A 25,397-nucleotide genomic window follows, 5' to 3' on the forward strand; every position below is an offset into this window, starting at 1 on the left:
TGACAGCAGCTTAAGTGTTTCCTTTGAAAAGTCCCACTCGGGGGATCGATAGTCCTTTGGGAGTCTGTCAGTGTGTTACAGAGCAGCGAGATTTGGTGAATGGCGGCGACTGGAACGATACTGTCACCTGTCCACTGGCGGGTTATTGATCTGGTGGTACTTACTGATCGGCTGGTGTGCTTGCTGGTTTGCAAGGAGAGCAAATGGAACTGGAAGGAAGGTAGGCTCCAGTTTACCAAGTGGAAACAGTCATTGAAAGACTCTCGGTTGGGTTTGCCCCTCGTGGAGAATAGCATTTTGGAGGTGATGGTTTTGGGATACGACCCGAGACAAATACAGGAGTTGCTCTTGTTACCACAGAACCAAAGCGGCGAATGTCGCGCAATGAAATAGTTTGCTGGTACGAGAAAGCACGCTCACTTACTTGAGTTTTCCATTTATGGCCGAAGGAGCGTGACTATTTCAAAACCCGCAGAACCCCTGTCATGAAATCTCCAATGAATTTCTTTTCACGAAAGAAGACACATATTTGATTTCAGCCATTTTGGATTGCCATGACCCGGGAGACCAACAATCATAAATAGTTCTCCATTCGATAATCAAGTTCTCCATGTTGCCTCTCAGACCTTAGACGAGCCCACGAAATGTTTTGTGGCTTGTTAAGATGGTAGAAAGCAAAAAGTACTTTGTCATTGGGATGCGACCTTCCAAGTTTCTCTTTTGAACCGTTTGTACTTTTGACTTTTAAGAGCAAGAGTATGTATCGGTCAAGAGACTAAAAAGGCCCGTGCAGTACTTCGCCCCATGACATCAAATTATATCGATTACCGCTGGAACTTAAAGGACATCCTTCAGGATGGCTCCAGAATGCCTTTTAGCGAAAGGTGGGCCACAAAAAGACAAATGGCATCTTCAATGAGGCACAAAGGCGTCTTTTGGAATGTGGCAGGCAGCCAGAGTGCCTGACGAAAGCCACGCCGAAAGGACGATTGGAACGGCGAACCTCCTAACTGCCGCCAATTACCGTCACCTGAACACATTTTGGTTATTTGCGGCGGTCCATCGGGAGAAAGCAGCTACCGACCGCTATCACCTCTGACCTTGTCATCCTTGGGGGTTCTATTTTAATCACTGTACCTCCACACACCAACCTTCCGCCCTGTTTCTCTTGTTAAGCCAAGAACAAAAGTGCCCCATCACGCGGTGTGTCACTTGGGAGCAGATAACCGTTGGCCAGGTGACCGGAGGTCACAGTCACGATACGGAAGACGAGCGGGGAGGCGTGTGAGGTGTGCGAGTTTAAGCGGAGAAGCCAGCCGATAAAGGCACGGCCAGTAAGGTGGGGGCGGTGGACACGTGGGGGGGGGGTTGGGGTGGCCGCATCGCCTGCGGGCATCTGGTGATTGATGGCGAACTGCTGATGAGCTCCCAATGTCACTGTCCAATTAAATCCCCCCCGACCGTATCCCCTTCTCATCTATCTGCATGCCGCCTTTGACTCGCCGTTTGCGCCTTGGCACCTCCCCCAATATTATCCCGCACCGCTTTGCACGCGAGTCTTGGGCGACGCTTAACTGCTCTTCCCCCGCTGACAGACAGGGGCTGCTCTTTCTATTAGTTTGGGTCAGCGCTCGCCATTCTCCCGCCAGACAATGGACTGGGGCTGCAAAATGCAAATAAGACCGCAAGAAGGGAAGCAAGCGGTGGGTGACTAATACCTGCGACTAAGTGCGTGTGAAGTCAAACGGAAAAAGAGAAGTCCATTGTTTTAATTTGACATAAAAAAAGAAGAAAATGCAAGCGCTGGTGAGACGTTTGGGCACTTTTGCATACTTTCTGTTTGCTTTTGAAACTTTGCATTTGTGAGTGCAGTCTCAAGAGTTGTATTGCAAGGCACGCATTTACCAGAAGGGGGCAGCACAATGTCCGTTGAATTGAAGCAAAAAAAAAATGGGGAAAACCCGCCAAGTTGTTTCATTCAATTTCTATGTCTTTAATTTATTTTAAAAAAAATTTCTTATAAAAAAAAAATAAAATGACACACGTTCCATATTTTTGTCCTTTTTCTGCTGTCAGACGTGCGGCGCACAGTCAACAGGTGACGCAGCCAGACAAAGAAGCATTGCTGTATTTTTACATGCGTCCGAAATCTAAAAGAGCTAAATTTATGAAAATGTAAAAAAAAAAAAATGAATGTGAATCCGGAAGGTGACAACTGGCGAGTGCGAGGAAGGAAAGTGCACGAAGGTGTCCGCAATGTTCTTGGAAGTTTGAGCGCTTCCTTCGCAAGCCATCTGCCCATGACAACTTGACAGCTTTCAAAATTTACTTCTGTACCGCACCAAATGTCCTCCTCCTCTCTTTCCTCTCAACCTCCTTTTGTCTGCCTCCTCCACCCTTCACCTCCTTCTCTTCCTTTCTCCTTTCTGCCACGACCACTTCCATGTCCTCCTCGTCGTGACCTCATCCTTCTTGGCTCTTCTTTCACTTCCTTCTCGCACTCCTCTTTTTTCCATCACAGCTTTCTCGCCCTCCTGGTTTCTCCTCCTGCGGCCTTCTTTGCGCTGCTCCTTCTTTTTCCTTTTCCTCCTACTCTTTCTCCTTGCCTCCTTTTCTTATCTTTATTTGCATCTGCTGCGTCTCCTCCTGCTTTTCCACTTTCACCTCCTCCTGTGTTCTTCGCTGCTTCTCCCTCTGTCCATCTCATTTCAATCGTTAATCTCCTTCGCCTACCTGCAGCTCCTCTATGCCCTTCTCCTCTTTCTTCCAGCTCCTCATCTCTTCTCTGTTCTCACCTCCTTTATCTTTTTCACCTCATCCTTGTTTTTTTTTCTCCTTCACCTCCTCTACTAACTTTTTCTTCTCCTCCTGTTATGTGGTTCACGACCGTCCGTTTCTATCATCTCCTCCTGCGTCCTGACATTTCATTTCATCATCCTCACCCTTTGTTCATTCCTTTTCCTCCTCTTCAATCTCTTTCACCTCCTTATCTTTCTTTGTTTCGTCCTCCTGTCTCTTTCACCTCCTCTAGCCCCTTCATATATCTTCATTGCCTCCTCCCTAATCGTCTCATTTTGTAACCCCTCCTCTACTCTTATCTCTTCCCTCCTCCTCCTCGCTCCTCCCTTTTTTATTTCCTCTCCTCTTCTCTGCCTTGTCTGTCCTTATCCTCCCCTTCTATCTGTCTCAGTGATTTATATGAGTGCGAAACCTCCTTCTCACCATCCTTCTCCCTTTTTATGATCATCTCCTGCACCTCTTGTCTCTTGCTCGCACCTCCATGATTTGTGTCAGTCCATTCCAGCGGTGCGCAAACATTTTCTCCCATGCGGCGCGTGAAGAAAAATAACAAGGCTGCAAAGGCCACGTTGAAATTCTTTGCCGTTAATAGTTTTGAGTCAAGTATTTGATTTTTCATTTGGAAAAACTCCTTCATGAGCGCGGCGCGTGTGTTCAAGGTGGCAAAGCAAATGGGTCAAGACTTTTCAGACTTTTTTTTTTTTCAAAAACAACTTTTAGCGACCGCCCTGCCATAAAATGGACTGCAAAAGCCCCCGGGCTGTAGGTTGGACACCTTTCGTCGAGCGCTTGCTGAGATCTCCGTACCGGCAGAAGTAGAAGATGCCTGCAGCTGGTCACCCATGCACAGAAAAGGAGGAGGAGGAGGAGGAGGAGGAGGCGGCATTGCGCAGGAGAGGGAGAGAGAGAGAGAGAGAGAGAGAGAGAGAGAGCGGGCGAGCGAGTGAGGCTGAGACGAGTCCCATCTGAGTGGAGGCAGAGTGAGTGCGCGCAGCAGCTCCGTGAACACAAGCAACACAAATCAACACGATCGGGACCTAATTGACGACTTGTTCAACAACGTGACGCACGCTCCACTCCTTCCCCCCCCCTCCACCTCCTCCTCCTCCTTCTCTTTCTTCTTCTTTTTCCTCGGTGTCTTGTTGTCCTGCTTGGTCAACTTTGGTCATCCGCGCTGGCGGGAACTTCTCACACCTTTTATTAGCGGGTGAGTGTGGCTGCTTCGTCTCTCTTTTGCACGCTTGCTGCATCTTTCGGCTTTTTCTGGTTGCGCATCATTAGTATTCTGTGCTCATTTGCTCTGCCTGCGCGGCGCCTTTTTTTTTTTTTTCGTTCTATGCTATTGCTGCCACTTGTCAATGAAGAAGATGAGGGCGTATGTAACTTTTTGATGTGTGTGTGTGTTTTACGTGGCACTTGGCGCTGCACGGTGATGGATGTGCAACACGCACGTCCCAGCAGCAGTTGTCTTGCATGCCGGGAGAGAGGACGTAAATACTCCCACCTCAATATAAGATAATAGAAGCCCCCTTTCCCCCCCCCGTGACCACCCCCCCCTCTCAATAGAAGAAATTCGGATCTAGCACTTTATGCTTTTACGCTGCTAAAAATCTGCTTTGGGAATTGAATTACTGACATTTCTTTAATGAATGAAAATGCATCCAAAATGTAAGCAAAGAAACTGGACTCAAAAATGACGTGCTGGATTTTATTAAAAAAAAAAGAAAGAAAAGAAATTCTTCATTTGGCTCACCTTTGGCTGACGAGAATGAAATGCAGAATTCATTCACTGGAGAAAACAATGTGCCCATTTGAGTGACTGAGAATTGCAATTCAATGAACACTTTTTCGCATGCAACTACATGCTTTATTTAAAAAAAAAAAAAATCACTTTCAGTCATGCCCTGGAAATGAGCATTCATTTTTTCTGACATATTTGTGGTGCCTGTGGTCCAGGTGTGCCTAATGAAATGGCCCTTACCGTCCTGAAATAACAGCAGCGTGATGAATATTTTTGCCCTTCTCGTTGACTTGCTGTCTAAAAAATTTGCCGCTGTGTTCTGCTGGCTGTCACTCGGCTCCCTGAGGGACGCGTGGCCAATCCGAACCCGGGCAAAAGGGGGCGTCGTGAATCAAAGGCCGGCTTTGAGGCGACCAACCTTGGGCGCCGACGGGCTCGCGTCCTCCATCCGACCTCTCAAAAACGTCACCCGGACTTGGCTTTTCGTGTCAAATCTGCTCATTTGTTGAGCCGCTGCCGAGGGGGCCCTCGGGCAAGGCACCTCGCATCTCCGTCAGCTTGTGAGGATGACAATAAGATTGTAAGCGAACATAATGACGGAGGAGGCCGCGAAATGGCAGCGAGCGCGTGATTGGTCGGCCAGCCCCGCGGCGCTGCTAATCCTGTTGTGGGGGGGGGACTGCTAAATGGGATTAGAACAACTGCGTGGAAGCCAAACGCCGGCCCAGCGACGACCGGCGGGGGCTGAACATTGGCCGCTTTATCTCGTGTTTTCACTTCATCACATTGACCCCCCCCACCCCCTCCTGCACCCCCTGAACGGCCTCCCGGGGGGAAGGCCACATGAAGGTCACAATGTCTCGAAAGCACAAATTTGGGAATAAATTGGAGGGAAAGGTGCTCATTTCCAAGCTGTTCTTTGGGAGTTAACTGCGGTTTGGATAACGGATGCAAGTGTCGGCTACCTGAATGCTAACCGAGCACGGGAAACTCCATAGACACACGGGCTAACGATTAGCATCGATGCGCCGGGTGTTGGTATCCTTCATGTATCGTGTGTTAGCAATAAGCTTGTGTGGTGGTTTGAATATTTTTATTTTTTTTATTTTAGTTTGTCTAAACTGCAACTGGGAGTGGCAATTTAAAGCGTTTTTTTTTTTTTTTTCAAGATTCATTCACTCGTGCATTCAATCTCATGAGGTGAGTTGAGTTGCTTGCAAAACGAAACAAAACAAAATCATCCAAATCACAGCTCATAGTTTGAAAAATTCGTCCAGCGGGTCACTCATAGCTCAAGTTGCCAATGAAAACTGTTTTAGTTGCAATGTTGTAGAAATTAAAATTTGACGATGAATTGATTATCTCACACGCCAATGAAATACTTGAACACTGTAGTTAAATATTAGGGATTAAGTCGTCGGAAACAAAGTGAAATTTGGAGTGAAACTTAAGCCAAGTGTCAAAAAATGCCAAAAAGTGGAGTGGAAAACTTATCGATTGCTTTGCTCACGCATCTGCTTCCTTCCTTTCCTCTGAACTTTCTTCTTCCTTTTTTTTTTTTTTTTCCCTTTCTTCACCGTATATATATATTCCTATGTTTCTTGCGGCGCTTGTTTGCGTTGGCTGACCCGGCCGGCGTGGCCCATCCTCCACCTCCAGACTGTGCTGTACCTTCAACACTCGTGCTGCCCTGCAGACACATCTGCTCCACTTTCCACTTGAGCCATCAAAACGTCATGCCGCTTCGCTGACGGTGTGCTTGACCATTTGCTCTTTTTGGGCACGACCAGCGATCACTTGGTGACACGCGATACAATATTATTTTGTGACATGACACTGGTTATTCAATATTTAAATACATTTTGATCAGAAATGCAAGTATTCTTTTCAGGATACATTTTTTGGCACTGATTCTAGAAAAATAAATTAATAAATAAATAAAAAGCATGATAAAAAGAACAAAAAAACAACTCTTGATTGGTTGAAATGATTGCGACACCGTTGTTATCGCGGTACAATACCATCATGAAAAAATATCAACACAATAGGATCATCATGAAATCAATGCGACTGCAATACGATATGATTACAATATTGTTTAATGATGATGTAAGAAGGCAAATCGAATCATTTCATAAACCCAAAATAATCATTCATTCATTAGTTTAACAGCTGGTCGTGCAGCTGTAGACGATACCAATGATATCGAAAAATAATATCGCACGACTGCTTAAATTATTTATTTATTTTATTATTTTTCATAATTTTTAATTTTTCAACAAACCAGCCAGCGTCCTTCAATCCGCACTCGATTACTCCAACTTATTTGGTGTGCTAACTTAGTCTTCCACGTCATCCCGGGTCCAGGCAAGCGAGGCGCTTAAGGACACGCGAGTTGCGTGCAAGTCCAGCTCTCCCAACGTCTCCTCTCACATGACCTCCCGCCGTTTACGTGGCATTTGTTAGCCGCAAGGATGCCAGAGGAAGCGCATGTGTCGCCTTTCGTGGCTAACCAGCCGCGTTCCCGACGAGGGCCGCTCGGACCTGCTGGGATTCTTTTTGCGTCAAGACGCCGCGAGCTCGTCGTCCTCCTCCGCCACGTTTGGCATGCTGGGAAATCTGTCAGGCGCTAAGACAAAGAGCGGCGTGCCGCCGAGCGTCCGGCCAGAGGTCAGAGGCGGCGCTGACGCCTCCGATTTATTTTCAATCTGACCCGCGAGAGCGTCCGGCACGTGACTCGCGGAGTGTCGCTGCCCGCCGCGGAGACTCGTGGCTCAATGATGACCTTTGCTGGAGTGCAGCCAGATAATTGGGAGTCAGATGAGTGGCCTTTGTTGTTCCGCACGTCGGACGCTCGTTAGCGTGGCGGCCTTTGACGATCCTTGGTGACGACAGGTCAAGGACACGCTCCTGTTGTTGTTGCCGCTGCCAAGGTGGTGGCCCGCAGCCGGTTTCACTTAACAAGACTGACTGACTTTGGTGGGGGATGACCATCATGAGTAAAAAAAAAAAAAAAAGCCTTTCCCGAAAGGGCAACGTATGTCTGCCATTTCGGTTTAAAGCCACATTTTCTGCTCATATTGATGATTTACAGGTGTCTTTTAAAGACCGACTTGTGCCAGCCCCTGAAGTCAGTTTTACAACAACGTGGGTTTGATAGGCATGCCGATTACAAGGAGACCCTCAAAAAATAACACAAAGTTAAAAATTTTCTTTTGCAGTTTGCAGTAATTTCTCAACGGTGTCTGATATTTGGGGGAAAAACATGCAATATGCAATGCAGATGTTGACTGTAGCGATGTTGATTAATGCAATATTCAACATGTACCTAAAAAAAATTATATTTTTATCCAGAGCTGGGCACTTGTCCCTTTTTGCTGGTCAGTCCCGTGCCTTCGGGCCGCGATCTGGCTAGCCTCGACCATCCGACCTTATTCATAAAAATTGCCGGCCCCCGAGCCCGTTCACAACAACAACGCTAATAAGCAAGCTCAACGTGTTCTTGGCTAATTCAATTTAATTCCACTAGATAATTCCCAACGATCAAGAGGCGATGCGTGTTTTTGTTTTGTTTTTAATTTGCATCTGGCTGGTCAAATTCAGATGAAAGCATCCAATTACATTAAATTGCGATGTATGTTGCATTGGCCATTATCGCAATATAATTTTTTCTTAGTTCCTACCACAGCTCTTGTTTGTTAAGACGGTCCCATTTGTTGTTGTTCCTTTTCCCAAAACGACCAAAATAAATGCAAATAGCGCCACCTTTTGTTGGGCTGTGTGCTTGACATCCTGCAAATGAAAATTTCATCCACACTGAAAATGTTCTCGTTCCAAAAAAAAATGACCATTTGCACTTCAACTTTACTTGGTGACCCAATTGACTGTCTTTTGAGTTTCTATATGATTAGCGAGAGCATGTCATTATTGGTGCGCCAGTAATCACATTACTCGCTACGGTCACTGAGCCACTTTTGCTGACGTTGACGTCTTTTTTTTTTTCTTTTTTGTCTTCTCTGCGCTCCGATAGGTGCCAATTATCGGACCCTACCGTGGAAAAGCTTCTGCGCCGCCGCTGACCCTGTTAGCCACCTTTAATGTCAAATCCCCGGCGCCCGAGTGGAAGGAATTACCTCGCTTTTAGTCTCCAATCGGGAAAAAAACAGGACGCGCGCAGCAGAATGCCGAGCTTGACTGCACCCTGGTGAAACGAGCTCGGACTGTGTGGATAAAAACCCGGAGGGGTTTTGACATTTTAGCTTTTTTTTTTTTTTCCCCTTCCAATTTATTTTTTATTTATTTTTGTGCTCCTCTTCTGGCCTGAGTGTGTTTTGGAGCAGCGCGGGGAGGAAAGGCGGTGGGGGTGGCGCAGATGATGGCGCGGCGCCGCTCAGCCGTGCGCAGAGCCCTGGCTCTCCTGGCGCTCCTGGGCCTCCTGCTTCCCATCCGACAGGGGGGTTGCTCAGGGCCCGACGGCGGCGGCACCGGAGACCGCGACGAGTCCCAGCGCTCAGGTGCGCTCCCCGCGGGGGGCCCGCACAGACACAGGCGCAGCTGGGTATGGAACCAGTTCTTTGTGCTGGAGGAGTTCACGGGAAACGAGCCGCTCTACGTCGGAAAGGTGAGTGAACCGTCACGCTCATGTTGCCGCTTTCAATGTTTGTCGGGAAGTCGGCCATTTTGGTTTGAAGCAGACATTAGCACCTTTGAAAATTCAGCCCCCCAAAACCAATCAAGATTGTGAGTGTGAATGTTTGTTTGTCCTGTGATTGGCTGTCAACCCGTTCAGGGTGTCCCCCACCTCCTGCTGGAAGTCAGCCGGGATCGACTCCAACTAGCCCGCGAACGTCGTAAGGAGTGTCCCAATAATATAGAATATGAAGTCTCTAACTAATCAGCTCTTACTTTCCTTTCATGGCCTGCAATATCTTTTTTTTTTTTTTTTAAACCTTAAACGAATGATAACGCCACGAGCTGCGTGCGCGTGTACGTGCGCGCGTTTACTTTTACGACACGGTCACGGCAAATGTCGTCCATCACCTAAAGTGCGCACTTTGACCAGCAGAGGTTCCGCCGAAGGAACGCAATGCATCTTTTGGCAAGTAAATAAAGTAGAAAGCCATTCGGGGTTGATGTCTAAATGGAAGATTAACGTCTTGTTGATTGCATGCACACGCACGACGTGAGTAATGTCGCATCAACGACATATGTGGAAGCTCGCGTCGTGTCCTCAGGTAGCTGAAGCGTTGCACGCTAGGGGAAGAGAGAAAAGCCGAAGCAGATGCAATTAATCCCGCTGCACAAGAAAGCAAATTTGAAAGCCTGGTTTCAGGACTCCTCCAGAAGGTCCTCGTGTTGCCGTGGAGACGACACTAACAACCTCACTGGCTCCCAAAAAAAAAACCAAAAAAAAAACGCTTCCTTGAGAGTGTAATGAATGTCTTATTTTCGGCCGTGAATTCTGTGGCCAGACGTACAGAAGACGAGTTTATTGTGAATTCTAAGAATAAGTTGGCAACCAACAGAGAAAATAGCCGGGAATGTATTTGGATTTGTATGAATTATTGATGCTATTAGTTCTGCCGAGGAGTCCAACAAATAAACATCAGATCCAAACGCAATGAAATCAAAACCCGCCTTCAAGTGCAAAACGAGACAAAATGGCGCTCAGGACCTGTCGACCTCCGCCAAGGCCAATCAATGCCAATTTGGAGTAGCAGCATGTTGTATGCCTTTTAATTTGTTGCAGGATTTATTTACAAATGAATTAATTTATAAAAGAAAAGAAAAAAAACAACTTTTTGCAACCACATCTGCTCCATAATTTTAAAGATTTTTCTTTAACTTGCGCATCACTCCTAAAACAATCTTTACAACAACTCATTTCAAAGTGCTTTCTTTTGTCCAGCTCGCCAAAAAACAAACGGCAACCTGATTTGGATTCCCAGGACAAAGTATTGAGATATCAAAATTGTTTTTATTATTAATAATTCTCAGTCTTCATAATGTGATGAGAGCATATCAGTACTGGTATCATTTTTGGTATCGGCGATACCAACCAAACTCTGTTTTAGTCGATATCGTCTCAATAAGTAAACTTATAAACCAACACTTATTGAGTTTGCAAAAGCAGAATTGTTCTAAAGTATATCTCGATGATTTCTGGAGGACAAAAAAAGTGCACTTGTGTGGTCGTCGTCCTTGTATGGCTTGCACTGCACGACTGTTGCCCGTTGTCAAGTCGTTGGGACTAAATGGCTTTGCGGCAGGCGCGCTGGTGCGCCAGATGGAACGCTCTCCACATCCCCCCCGGAATTTTCTGGTCTTATTATCAAATTACTTTTGGGTCTTTCCGCTCATCTGCGAGCTGATCAGCAGCCTCTGCGCGCCGTCTCCTCCGCCGTGCGGCTCTGCTCTCTGGCAAAGCCGTTTCCTCGCCGGCTCTGAACCGGAATCCGTTGGGATGCGTTTGACTGCCCGATTGTTCTCCTCTTTTCCCGCCCGAGGGTTGCCGTGGGAGCGCGTCCGCATCCCAACGAGGGTTCATGTCGCGGTCCTTTCTCGTCCGGGGGCTTCTAACGAGAATACCGTTTCCGTTGGAACGCTGCTCCCAAACCCCGATTGGCATTTTTCTCGGCGTTAGGCCTTCCTTAGTGTTCCTCTTTAGAATTCTTAGACAATGTGGGGAAAAAAGTCACCTTGTCGGGGTGTTGGGCTGTTGTCGTGGTAATTTAATTTCCATACTCTCGTATGCATGAAAACTCACTTCTCGATTTCTACAGTTTTGTGCAAAAAGTCCTTTGAGTTGCCTCGTCGGGCAGCAAAACGCCAAATCTTTTGATTCCTCTTAAACGTCCGCTGTTAAGGTATTCAAAAATAATTCACGCTTATCACAGTTATTCAGCAAATTTCCCAATATTTATCAGGCATGCTTTTGTAGGCGATGTTCGCTAGCGGCGTCAGAAAACTTTTTGTGTCCAAACTGTCATCGGGCAGTCCATAGAAGTGATCCAGTGGAAGTGGAAAGTCGCGACTTTGGCTGGCCGCGCGGCCTGCTGCTCGCCTTTAATGCGTTGCGTCACGTTGCAAATTTGGCCAGCAAATGTCTCATTTCGCCTTGGCGCCGCGTAAGACGAGTCAACCGGAATCATTCCACGCCGGTGACGCAGCACTTGAACCGCTCGCTGGTATACATAAATGCCGCGCTTTCGCACCAGCCGTGTTAATTGTGCATTTGATTGCGACTCAGAAGGTTCCGGAAGGCCACAAGACGTTATTTGAATGTATTATTTTTTTTTTTCCATTTGTGGAAAGCTTCCACTTGCAGTCTTTGAAGGCGTCTTAGCGGCTTGGTAAAAGGCGTCTAACCTTGTAGCGTGCCGTGTGCTTGCAAGGGCATTCGAAAATGACTTTTCTTTTCCTATGACTAATAAAAAATAAATAAAAATTGAAAGGCAGAGGAAATAAAAGGCTGCTCTCGTTGGTCCATTCTTTGAATGTCAAGAGAAAATAATTGAAGTGCGGTAAACTGGAAAATTCCAGCGCGATGATGCACATTTGCCAAAAGTTGAGGCAGGTCATGCACGGAATATTGTCGATCGTTTGGAATTTGATCAATCCAAAAGGTTTGAAAAGAAGATGTGTGTGTAATTCAGGCACGATTTGTTTGCTGCCTAGATGGGCTGTCGGGAAAATCAATCTGGGTAGTACTCAAATTTAGTGACGTTTGTACACGTTATCGTGATGTCGTGTACCGTTACAAAAGTGGTGTAACGTGATTGGAGTGCGGTTTTCCCGCAGTTGAAGTTAGCCACCTAAATAGGCTGCTGTAGAATTCCAAACCAGAAGTAAACGGGAAAGGATGTGATGTTTGGTGTGATTCCCGTTTTGAATTTGTACTTGAAATATTATTTCAAGCTCGAGTTTGGTGCCACCCCATGCTAGCTAGATCAATGCAATGCCAACCAGTTTGCTGCCTAGACGGGCTGTGGTAGCACACAGGCTAAGAGCGTGTTTGCATTTGCATGACAAGAAGATGTCGAGACCACGGAGAGATGTTCGTCAGCACGGTGAAGTTCAACTTTATTCCGTCATGAGCCTCGGGCTTTGCTTCTTCACTTCTGTTTTCTGCCATCAAGTGATATATTATGTTAATTTTCACGCCCATTGATCAAGGAAATGTATTTGAATGGCCCTCCCTTGCGGGTGACTGTGCAACACTTGGATCCAAATTGAAGTAGTGAACTCCTCTTAGCTGCAACGCCCGTCCCACGGGGACGTGAGCGGCCGCCACGGGGGATTACGAGCTTGCACGTCTGCGATTGAAAGGTGCACGCAGGTCGCGGGCGAGCGTGCGTGCCCTGCGGACGTCCCCGACATGATCCCAAGTGGGAAACGCTCACACGGTTGCACATGTTTCTCCGGCGGGGCTTTGGGGCAAAATTTGCCGCTGCTTGACTGAACCGCCTGCAGAGCGCACCTGCTACCTGATGCGTTTCCAAAGTTCTTTTCCAACTACTTTGCCGTAGAAACACAATAAGGAAGTGCATCAGGAAGAGGGCAACATTTGCTGTGCTTCCAAATAAAAAGTTTGCACCTGTTGCCATGTCAGAGCTGCAAGAGTGCTGTCAAATTAATGGTGTGGTTCTCCCAGTGGTGGTTGCTCATTTGCCACCTAAATGGGCTGCAGTGGAAATCAACAGCCGGAGTGCAGATAGAAGGCAATTGTAATATCATCGCTACCAGGGTGGTGTCAAATGAGCGCAGTGTACTTCCTGAGTGCTCGTGATATTCGTAAATCTGCTGCCTAGAAGTCCGATCAGGAAATGATGATGTTTGCACTTATTGCGATATCATTGGAAAATGACTGGAGCGAGGTTCTCCCGGTGATAGTGATGTTTCTGCATTTGCCGCCTAAATGGGCTGCAGTAGAAATAAATACAGGAATAGAGTAACGATCTCTGGTCTTCCAATCTGAATTTTGTACTTATTGCAATTTGATTGAGTGGCGCAACATTAATGGAGTTTCGTTCCCCGGGTTGTTGCGAGTGGTCGACTTGTTTCTTTATAATTTTGCAACAGTTTCGACTGCCGGCGTTCAAATGTGTGCTCCTGTCCTTTGAAAGTAAAGTTCGTTCCGCTCTTATTTGCCATAAGGTGACGGGGCTATGAAAACATTTTCCTTTGGAGCCGCTTCATGAATCCGCTTTTTTTATGATTGGGCCTCCTGATGGATGATTATATTTACGGGAAAGACCATAAATAAGTTTACGACGATGAGTCACGCGCACTTTGCCACCCGGCAGCCAGACGCCGGTGACGCGCCCGACACTAATTCCGCTTCGTGCGGCGACATAACGGCGACGGTCATTAGCATCCGCGCGGATGTCCGCTGTCAAAAAGGTTAGCATCGCAGCGCGAGCGTACGGCGTGGCGGCAAAGGTCACGCTCGATAGTGCACGCTGCTGAGATGATGATGGTGAGGAGGAGGAGGAGGGTAATGAATTATTAGGATGACGGGGTGGCACAGTAGTCACGGTACCACAATGAGTACTTCGCTCGATTAAAAAAAAAAAAAAAAGCTGCCGTAATCTTATTTATGCACTTTGAAGATGTGATTGAGTGATTCTTTTGCTGACCACTAGAGGGAGCCTGCGTAAAACACTCGCAGAAGTCACTCTCCCCTTGATCCATGAAATTTGCTGGCATGTCCAATTGAGCCCCCGTCGGAAGAAGTCCAGTTGCCCATCTGTAACGTCCAGGTCTTGACTGGTTGTGTGTCGGCATTCTGTGACGACTGGTCCGAAGCTTTGGCGTTTGTATAAGCAAGCCTCGTTAACGTGATGAAATATGGAAGGGGCGAAGGAGGACGTGCATGGAACAGTTTTATTCCAACTTTCCCGCCTGCCTCCTTTTATGTGCTTTTTTTTTCTTTTTTCGTCTTGGTTTTTTGGGGGGGCGGCTAGTGAATTGCTGATGTATCGCATTTTCGTCATCCCCAACAGGTCTGAGTGTTGAATAATTCAACAGCGAGCGGTCCGCTTGCTGCGGCAGCCGAGTGCTATTGGTGTGCTGTGAATTCACGTTCAAAAAAAAAAAAAAAAAGTTTTTGTTTCAAGGTATGTTGTCGATTTCATTTGGGGGGTCACGTGACGAAGCGAGTCACGGCGGGAGGGGAGCGGAATTTACAGCGCTCCACTTTTGGCAATCATCCATTTTACAACGGCGAGTATTAATGATTTATGCGCAGGCGGGCGGTGGACGTTGTGATATACGGCGGCTCTTTTATTAAGCCAATGAGCCTGATGGGCTGTTTTCAAGGTAATTTCACATCCTTTTGTCTTTACAAGCTGGAGTCATATTCCATTTCATCTCGGCACGATCATCGCCTCGTCAAGCGTCGCACATAAAATGGGCGCCGCAGACTGTGATCAATGCAAATGAGGCGGCAAAGTCTACATTTGACCGATAATTCCAGTCATGATTGGGGCAGTCGCGCTTTGGAAGCGTATTTGGTCTCCTAAGCAGCTGCTTCAGTGGCCTCGGTGCTACTAAAAAGACGCCATGAAAAGTCTCAAAAGTCATTTAACGAACACATTTTTAATGGCTCGGCCAATTTGATAACGCTGTGACATTAGCAAAACACAGCCAACTCCGTTTTTTTGTGCGTATTCAAATGAGTTTAAATTTTCATAATGTTTAATGATGTTACAATATTTTCACGGCAGATTTATTTGCGCTGCATTCATTAAACTGTAGTCAGTGTTTGAAAAATTAATACCAGAATTCAATTGAATTTTATTTTTTTAATCGATCATTTTGTGTTACTTTGGCATTATTAAAATGTATGAATTATTTCGACTTATAAAGAATAGTACTAATTAACGTGATTGTATTGTGGATTTTCTTTGGTAAAATAATTTATATATTAAATTATTAATACGTTTTACATCACTTTCATTGACATTTTAAATCATATTTATAAACTAAATTAAGCACATTGAAGAGTTATTGTGACTATATATGGTACATACAGGATGCTTTGTGTGTTTTTTTTTTTTTTTTTTTTTAATTATTGTCGTTAATGTGCAATCTGCACTGAGGTATTTTCCCGAAGGATGCAGATATGTTCCCTGCAAAATTCCCAAACGTGTCAATGTCACAAAAGTGGAACCTTTAAAAAAAAAAATCCACAAAAGTAGTTAAAGTTGAAGCTTCCAGCTGATTTATTATGAGTATTTTAATTTTATTTCATTTGATTAATTTTGACTTTTTTTTCTTTGGAAGAAGCCGAGCAAATGACGTAACCGAGTTAGTTGAATTTCTCGTCCTAACCTGATTAGCCTCCCTAATCTGCTTTTATTGTGCATGAGTGCGTGTAAACAAGTCCAAATTGCAGCTGTGCTCAAGTCACCTGGAGGCGAGCACACGCGCACACACACACACACACACACCCACACACACACACACACACACACTTTCCATCCAGTGAAGGAGAGCCTAATATGCTGAAAGTGGGGGTGCAGGAGGGGTGTGGTCACGTGGGCCACCTCCCGCTGTAATGAAATGGAATCATAATGAATCATGGCCTCTAATCCTAAAAGGGGCTCCATCTCCAGCGGGAGTGGGAATGACCTACATGTGCGAGCAAGGCTCTCGGCGCTTGCGGACGCCTCAGCTTTCTTCCTTGGCATGTGCGTGCGCTCACAAAGCATGACAAGCACACACACCGAATGACTTTGAAAGTGCGGCGGGCGGGCGGCTCATTTGCATATCAGGTAGCGCCTTTTCAAAGATTCATGGACTTGCGATGTGGTCAAGGATTCCTGCGCGGCAAATGGCGCCGCCCCTCCCGTCTTGTCGACTAATATGTCTCGGTTTTCAAATATGTGAACAGGTTTCATGAATTGATGTGAGTTATGCCTGATCACAAGCAAGTCTAATGATCCGATGAGCAAGTCATTCATCACACGTGTGCCCGAGCGCCTCAGTGATAGAGCCATTGCGATTTATTTGAATAATAATAATAATAATAAAAGGGCGCCGGCGGTGACTTTTTGGTGGCAAATCCTTGAACTTGACGCCATTAAATGGCGTTTGCAAGTTTGTCTCGCACGACTTTCATTTTCTGACCACGTGATAATCAGGAGCAGAAATTTTGTCACAATTTTCATCTCATTTTGATTTAGGATGCAAAGGATAAATGTAAAAAATAAAAAAATCTCAAGACTTTTTGTGTCAACGTATGCTAAAATTCCTTAAAATATATTTTAAAGAATGCAAGATTTTATAAATTTTTTTTTTTTTTCAAAGTGCAGCTACCTTTTTATCGCTCTCGAATGCCAGGTGAGAGTCGTGAAATGTTTGCGTACTTTCAAAACGTCTCGGACAGTGAATCAAGGTTTCACATGAAGACTTGCTTTGTCTTTGCATTCTTTTTATTGTGAAAAAAACCGGACCATCCTTTCATGGATGTACTTGAGAATAATAATAGCCGCCGTTGACGCCATTCTGATTACATTTGTATATATTATGATGATTTCACGCTCGGCTGGGAGAAGGAAGAGCGTTTTATGATCTTTGACAAAGGTCCATTTCCGATAGAAAAAAACTGCTTGTCGGCTCAATGAAGCGCTTCCCTGACAACTGCTGATTTCCGGACAAATGACGTTCCCTCTATTCAGACTCCATCTCATCCCAATTGGGCTCTTTCGGCGCTGAAAATGACTTTGCCACAGCCGGGCTGCAGTTATAAATTAGTGGGAGAAAGGGCGGCGGAGATAATAAAAAAAAAAAAAAAAAACCAGGGATTTGTGTAACGATATCCCGTTTGTTGGAAGCTGGCCGATCGGTTTTCAATAGAGGAGCTGAGTTGACGATGCGATAGTGTGAAATGACGCCAAGGGGCGAAGGCTACGCAAAGACTCTGCGGGATGACTCAGAGCAAGATGGAGGCGATGGCCGCCGCCCACTTATTGAGTTTGGCGGCGACGCGAGCGGCTCGTCTAAATATATTGGCCCAGTGGAAGGATTGTGTACACATCAAAAGTCTGGCCGTCCCGCAGGCGCTGTCATGTTGCTGTTTAATAAGGCATTTGATTGTTTGAAGTAGCGGAGATGTTTGTAATCCCCTCGGATTGCACTTGCTGCTGTTGGGAGAGAGAGAAAAAAAAAGAAAAGAAAAGCCATCACGCTGATGTTTTCATTCTGCTTTCAGCCGACTTAGCGTTGGGAGTGTTTCAATCAAGCTGGACAAGTAAAATGAAGCTTGAGTGGCAGCTTTGAACATTTGTGTTTGGTGGGATGGCAAAAAGATCAAGTGAAAGGTTTTGAGTGCAAAACTTGAGCCGCCGCCACTCGAGTGAAACGATGAAGTGACCGAGATGCCCTCGCTGGTGGGCAAGGAGAAACGCGCTGGCTGAGGAACGTTGAGACGTTTCGCCAACGGGACAAAGAGTCAAAGATATTCGATGCAAAATGACAACACTGGCGAGGAGCTGCTGTCGATCGTCATGCTCACGCTCAGCCACGCCCCTTAAAGGCACAGCTCATTATTCATTATAGAATATATTTAAAAATAATATAAATAATAATCATTCAATTATTTTATTTTGTTTTGGCACATCAAAATGGCGGCGGGACGGTTGAATGGCATTTCAAAAATCTGATTGATTGTGCATATCGTTGGATTTTCACATTGAATCCAAATTATCGTCAAAGACCTTCAAGTCATGAAAGGTAAAATCGCTCATTCGGTTTGGATGCAGCTGTACGTACTGTACCAACTGGAAGGCGCTTTTGGCCGCGTTAGCCGTTTGGTCCCACTTGAGGGGGATGCTGTAAAGTCCGTCATCTGGCACTTTTGGGGATTGCGCCAACTCGAGGGCCCTTCATGAATTTTTACCACAACGGTCACTTTGGGAGTGCAGGTGGTCGTCCGTGCGGCGGCGGCGGCGGGGGGAGGCGTTGACTTATGTCGCTCATAAAGATGAATTAGCACGGCTCAGTTGATGAAATGGACACGCCGCAGGCCGGCCGAAATCAAACTAAAGCTGTCGCCGCCTAATGAACAACACGTGAACACTTTCTGCAGGTGCACGCCAAAATCAAAGGGCTTCTTCCGTCCTCTAAATTTTCTATAGTGGAAACAAAATGTCGTATTTCTTATTTCTTCATTTAAGACCAGTTCTCTCGAATCTGGAATGCGCCGTTCTCTGAATGTTTGTGCAGTCTTTGCTAAACGAGTCGTAGCGAAGCACCTCCAGATTCCGTTGCGCACTCCCTTGCATGATGAGAAATGTCACCAGCGCGGGTATTTCAAGCATCTCTTGTCATTAAATTAACAAAAAAAAAAAAAATAATTCAGAAAATGCCGAGCTTGCACCGCTTTCAGATCGCGAGTCGCATTGACGTCATTGTCCGTCGTCGGAAATAAAGCAACGGCGTTGAAACTCGGTCGCCGAATTCGCCCAACGGGAGGCCGAGCGTTCGGCGTCTTCCGATGAATCGTCCGTCACCCGAGCCGAGAGAGGAAGACCAACAAAAAGCTCTCGGTGATGAAGTGCCGTTGTCGTCCGTGCGGGCATGCGGCCCGCTGAGGAGCGCTCGCCTTTCCTTCGAATTAGCCGCGGACGCTAATGCAGCTGGGTAAATAGTTTCAAGGGTCATTTGCGACTGTTTCATTTCCCGTGGCGGATCGGATCCACTTTACGTGGCAGTCGATCAATGAGAGCACATCGAATGAAACGTCGCACTTGCTTGCCAGGAGCTCGTCGTCGATGTACTCGGGCCAAACACAGTCATGTACAAATTACACACACACACACACACACACACACTGAGGGAGCCTTTGTATCACACGCTGGCAAGTGGCAGCCAAAATCATTCTAATCACATTTTTCATTGGCTGGCATGCAACAAATATGCAAGTACAAGGCGTTTTTTTTTTTAATACATTTTTGTTAAATAGCCGCAAGCCAAATGAAGTGTAACTGCCGATAAGCTATGACATGGCCAGGGGCGTTTTTTTGTACGGGAATTCAAATGTTGATCGCGTACTGTGGGTAGACTTCTTACAAGGAAAGTACTTTTTTTTTTTTTTTTTTTTTTCCGACCACAACACACAAAGTGCACAAATTGAATGCAGATCTTTATGAGACGTTAGCAAAAAAAAAACAAAAAACAATTTTTTTCCTTCCTATGTATTAGCCAAAGCCCTTAATTTCAGCCACTTCGTAGGGCACAAGCACAACTGCCCCACATGCTCACAAAAAACGTCTTTGCCGCATTATTCATTCAATTGTAAAATTCCGTTGTGCAAGAAATGTTGAAAATGAGAAAATTCCCATCAAGTAAATATCGTACGAGTGACGTGTGGATGAATTATTTTGTGGAGCGACAAGCAACCAGAGTGAGAGAGAAGAAAAAAATCTGCCGTTACTTTAAATCTGCTTGAACGGAAACAGTCTGTTTTAAAGGCGACGTTAACCGACCCGCTGACACGCTGCCGCTTCTTAGCAGACCGGCCCGGGGCTTGAATATTACATGCTAATTTCTCTTGGAATTTATTCATCATCTTGAAAAAAAAAAAAAAATACATAACAGCTTCATTACCATAATTATTTTCCTCCGCCCTCATGCACAAATAGCTGTGAAATTTAAGTTTCATGTAATAAATGATGAAGATTCTTTTATTGATTGGATGGAGGTTTGGCCATTTAATCCATTTGAAGAGCGGCTTTTGTTTGTGGAATCCATTGTTGATTTTGAAGGAATGGAAGCAAAACTGAGTGCACTGCTTGGCTGTGACCAGCAGAGGCGCTGTCGAGTCACTTTGAACGACTTTGCTGTCTGTGGAGAACAATGTGACATTTGCCTTGTCCGTTACCCCATTTCAGTTGTTGCCGTGGTAACCAAAAGTCTTACTCGGCTTGATACGAGTAGAGGCGTGTGGGCTGAGCAGTGGCTCATTTGCTGTGTCGGTCTCCGGTCTGGACGCTGGCGTGACGCGCGCGTGCTCCAATGGATGGCAACGTTTCACATTTCAATTGTAAAGAAAAAAAAAACCACGCGGCCTCTCAATTTTGATTCAATCGACATGTTATTAAAATCCTGGAAAGAAAAATGGAAAGCTCCTTTTAAAAGTTGTTGGACCGCATCCTCGGGGAACCAAATGCGGTGAATGTCAGCGGTGTCTATGAGGTAAAAAAAAATGAGGCGCAAACCGTCTCCATCTTCCCGACTCGTGCATGCACTTGCCGCGGAGTCGGCATCTTAAATCCAAGGCCGAGCTCATTTTCAGTGTGATTGGAGCGTGAGTTGATGGGGGGCGGATATATTGCTCTATGAAACACCAGCGTGTGTCTTACTGGCCCAGAGGAGCGACAAACATCACCGGCCTCATCAGGAAACCTCTTCACGCCTCGCCGAGGACTTTTACTAAAGGCCACTTTTGATAAATGTCAGGCGCCAAACATTGGTAAACATTTTTTTTGTTGCTGACGATGGCATGGCAAAGAGGGGCCGCCGCTCTCTGACCGTACATGGTGGCGTTCCTGCGCTCGTCTGCGTCGTCGTCGGCGCTGAAGGAGGCGGAGAAGTAAACACTTGGCTGCTTTTCCCCGTGGTGAGGACAATATTTGCACGCAGCGCCATGGAGACGTGCCCTTTCTGTTTGAGTCCCGCTCATCCAAACATTGTCTGCCCCGCCCTCCCTCTGGATGGACAAAGAACAAAATTGCAGGAACAGGAAACAGAATGTCGCTGTGGATTCTATGCAATGAAACAAAGCCTTTACTCTGAACTCAACATCCCCAAATTGTAATTTCACCAACCTTGAACTGAAAGACGTACAGGACCATCCTTGACCTCACCATTGCTTGGGAAGAAGAACCCAAAAAAATAACGCAGGAACAATTTTGGCATCAGGAACAAGGAAGTCAAGTGCCGACTTTTCTAGATTTTATGACTCAACATTTGATTGAATTTGACTCTGAGATGTGCTTGTTGCAACGTTCAACCAAAGTGAAATGAGCGACTCACAGCAAAAAAGGACTTTTAACTTAAGTCGCCCCTTGCTAGGCCTGCCGCTCGTTTCCTGTTCCTCACCTCAACCAGATTTAACCGTCAAGTTGACATACGGTATCGTAAAATATTTCCCAGATCCAAAGGATTGGACAAAAACAACTTTAGGATTGGTTGTAAATTGGATTAATGTTAACAATGAATCTTCCGCTGCGTATCGGAAGCATCCAAATGAGCTCAGCGATGGAGCGATAACGGCGCGGAACTCCTCCTCGTCGGCAAACTTCGGTGATTCATGGCTAATCGTGCGCCGCCATCACCCGCTGATCCACATCTCCGTTTCTCGCCCCGTTCGTCCTTGTCGGCCATCTTAATCTGCGGGTTCGGGCGCCCCGCGAGGAGATTAGCGCCGTCGCTCTCGTTAACCACGGAGAGCCGCCAGTCACAAGTGCTCTTGGCCGAGCCAGTTTTTTAATCAGATGTGTGTCGAACACGGAGCGGGCGAGAGCCTGCGAGTGCGCGCCGTAAACAAACAGGCAATTACGCTTCAGCACGCATTAAGGAAATATGAAAGTGGCGTTTCCCTCTCAGGAGGAGGAGGCCAAGAAGAGCTAAAGTGGATGTTCCTCTTCAACTCTCGAGACGGAGCATTGTTCTTGACGTCGCGCTGGTGCACTCATGCAATCCCCTCTTGGCTTTCGGCCACCGTTCATCATTTATTTTTGTAATAAATGCAAATATTGTAGCACTTAGCAAGTTCCACAAGACATAGAAAGCAGCTCCTGAAAAGTCACTCCAGTGCACGCCTGCACCTTGAGGGCGAACGTGACTTGTGGCGGTACCCTGAAATGTTCAAGGTCTGTACCCCCTCGACATCGGGTTTTTATAGCTTGGCTTTTTCAGCTTGTGGCTTTGTTGGCTACTTTGGAGTCCCGTAATTCGCCCCGTGGGCGAGATTATCGTGTAGATTGCGGGTGCTGTCGTGTTTCCAGCTTCGTTTTAACAAGTGCGGCGTGCTGATGTTGGCGGATGCTAATGTTGTCCCCGAGAAAGTTTGAGAAAAAAAAACCCTTGTACTTTCGGGCCGCTACTCTAAACCGTAAAGTTGGGCGACGTTAAAATGAGATAGTTGATGACCCTCCCTTGGCTGCGACTCCGCCAGGGTCCATTTGTGCATTTTTTCTGCTTTCAGTGCATTTCTCCTTTTTTTTTTTTCTTGACTACCTGCCCATCTTTGAAGTTAATTTAGCTTTCTCGTTACTGCGTTTGAGAGCCTTCAAAAGCCTTAAAGTGTTGCCGTTTTGATTAGTGTCTGCCAGGGAACCAAAACACACACGCACGCACACACTTCCTTACCGAGCTAGAATGAGTCGGGAGTTTAATCATCACGACTGTAATTAGTGTTATGAGTGCAGTGCGACCCCCCCCCTCCGAGCTCATTGACCCCAAACCATCTGCACCGGTATGTCGCCGCCATTGTCTATCAAATGAAGTGTGCGACTCCCCACCAAGAAAAAAAAAAAGAAAACAGGCTGAAGTATCACACAGGATGAATAGTGGCTTCGCACGCACGCCGAGACGAAGGCCAACATAATTAGGTGGCGATATCAAAGGTATGATGGATGGCGCTACAGCGACGAATGGCAAATCTTCCTCATTTTACCTGCAGAAGAGAACTTTTAGGACTTTTTATCTGGGATTTTTTTTTTTTTTTTTTTCCAAGACAATGAAGAGCGGCGGCAAGACGGATGGAGAGCAGCGTCTTTAGAAAGGCCACAAAGCAGAGCGCAGTTGCCAATTTTTGCTTTTCGGTAGGTGCCGTGCAAATTGGACAGCGGAGGCGAGGAAGGAAAAGAAAAAAAAAAGTGAAGGGCTTTGTCACTTTGTCATTACCCTCGAGATCAAGACAGGAAGGAAAGAGAAAAGACGGAGCGGCGCTGGAGGAACTCCCCTCGGAGAGGCAGCCTCCGCAGCCGCTGTAATGGCTCGTCGGCCGCGCCGCTCGTTTTTTCATCATATGGCCGGAAAATGGGATTTAGCAAACTGTTTTTCAGGAGCGGGAGAGTGCGACTCACCTTGATGGCTCACCTTCACAATGCAACAAAGTCGTAAAATCTGCCGCAAATCACCAGCGCTGCCATTAAGCAAGCATTTGATTCCATCCGTCACTCGGAGCGGCGTCCTCACGCTGCGTCGACGTTTTGGCCAAGAAGCGGAACAACCTTGTTTCCTTCTTTTTTTTTTTTTTTTCCACGGTCGAATTAGGAACAAAGTACCAAGAAATCAATCATCAAGGAAGTACTTTAGATGTCCTGGAATATTTTTTGCATCCTGGTTTGATCTCATGAGGAACACACGAGCTGCCGTGTTGTTGGATGCGCCATCAGGCCACGGAAGATGACGCCACACGTTTGTCCAGTCATAATTTGCAGGGATACTAATATAATAACAATGTACGATACTTATACATGCATAAATAAATCCATTCATAATACAATCCAATGCATAATAAAATAAAATAGAAATAAAAAATAAATGCTGAATCTTGACTGTGACTTGACTCATCAGAATTAAAAATAGTTCTACTTTTAATCAATATAATTATGTTTATAATTTAACTCTGGTGAAATAACAATATCATGTCTACCGTTAGTAATAATATTATTTAAAATAATTCTTCTTACAATGATGATGATGATCGTCCAATAACTGCTCCTGATGCTGCTCCTCGTACTAACGATAATAATACCAAATTCCAACTGGAAAGCGTGAAGGGAATCGCGGTGTGTAAAATGCCGCTCGTCGTGGTTTTGCGACATTGAATGTGTGCGTTTCCAACCGACGGCGCAACTAGTAAATTGTTATTGTGGCACATTGGCGGAGAAGAAGATGTGTCAAATCGTTACCTTGACCCCCTCCGAGCCCCTCCAACAAATCATATTATTTGCTATCCGCCGGAGAACCTGTTTGTGTGTTTGAGTGTGTGCGTGTGCGCATGTGTGTGAATTCACAAGGTTGTAACTCTTTTTATGAGCCCGAATCAGAGGTGGAAATATCTGGCCGGGCCTCCAGAAGGCAGATATTTATAGCTGTACTTCTTGCTTGCCAAAACAAGTTAAAAACATCACTACTTTTTTTATTTTTTATTTTTTTTTTTCGTTTTGTATTTTTTGTGCCGAGGTGGGGGGGGGCAATTTCTAAATGCGCTTTATCACAAATCATCGGAGCTCTTCTCCGCAGGCTGTGACTCACGCCGAGGTGATGCATGGCTTCTTCCGGCACTTAGCCACCAACGGTAACATTCATTTCATTTTGGATCAGTGGGAGGGCGGGGGCGGGGGCGGGGGCCGGGTGGTCCTGTCTATTCGCCCAAGTCCAATAAGAACACTGGCCAGGCTGCCAAGGCTTCAACATTTATCAGCCGTGAAATCAATGACGAGCAGCGAGGATCTTAATAGCTAAAAAGGAGCTCAAGTTTATGTCCTTCCGGGATCCGATAAGAGCCCACAAAAGCGCAACAAATGACGAGCCGATGCGATGACGTTTGAGAGCGGCGGAAGCATTTGCGGCCAGATTGAGATTCGGTTTAACATCGAGTGGAAACGTGTTTTAATTCAGTTTTTGTCCGAATCGAATCCAGATTATAACGTGGCTCGTCATGACAGCGTCTCATTTGGTTTTGTTTGACTTTCCACCGCAGCCCGTTTCGGCAGCAATTTGAGAGACCTTTTCGCCCAAATTGCAGCGCAGTGCGCAAGTGGGAGGCCTGTCTGCCTCGCAGCTCCTGTTTGCCTCCCGCCCACATTTGCAATCCTCCACCTTTTACTCAAAGTCA

At 46.1% G+C, this 25,397-nt stretch overlaps 1 protein-coding gene across 7 annotated transcripts in view; it reads left to right on the forward strand.

The window, feature by feature from the left end:
* Window positions 1-25,397, forward strand: part of LOC148318612 (cadherin-7-like) — an 87,136-nt gene that overhangs the window by 29,711 nt on the left and 32,028 nt on the right. For 6 of the 7 annotated variants that reach the window (XM_088282390.1, XM_088282395.1, XM_088282392.1 and 3 more), the window contains one exon: window positions 8,571-9,161. In XM_088282390.1, the coding sequence (XP_088138516.1) occupies window positions 8,913-9,161 (249 nt within the window). In that variant the 5' untranslated portion in view covers window positions 8,571-8,912. Of the gene's footprint in view, window positions 1-3,716; window positions 4,007-8,570; window positions 9,162-25,397 lie in introns of those variants that run through there. The other variant, XM_088282394.1, reaches the window with a different exon arrangement.

The sequence above is a fragment of the Idiotropiscis lumnitzeri genome, chromosome 19 (genome assembly GCF_059441095.1).
Source record: "Idiotropiscis lumnitzeri isolate Australia: NSW breed Sydney's pygmy pipehorse chromosome 19, RoL_Ilum_1.0, whole genome shotgun sequence".
Classification (NCBI taxonomy): Eukaryota; Metazoa; Chordata; class Actinopteri; order Syngnathiformes; family Syngnathidae; genus Idiotropiscis; species Idiotropiscis lumnitzeri.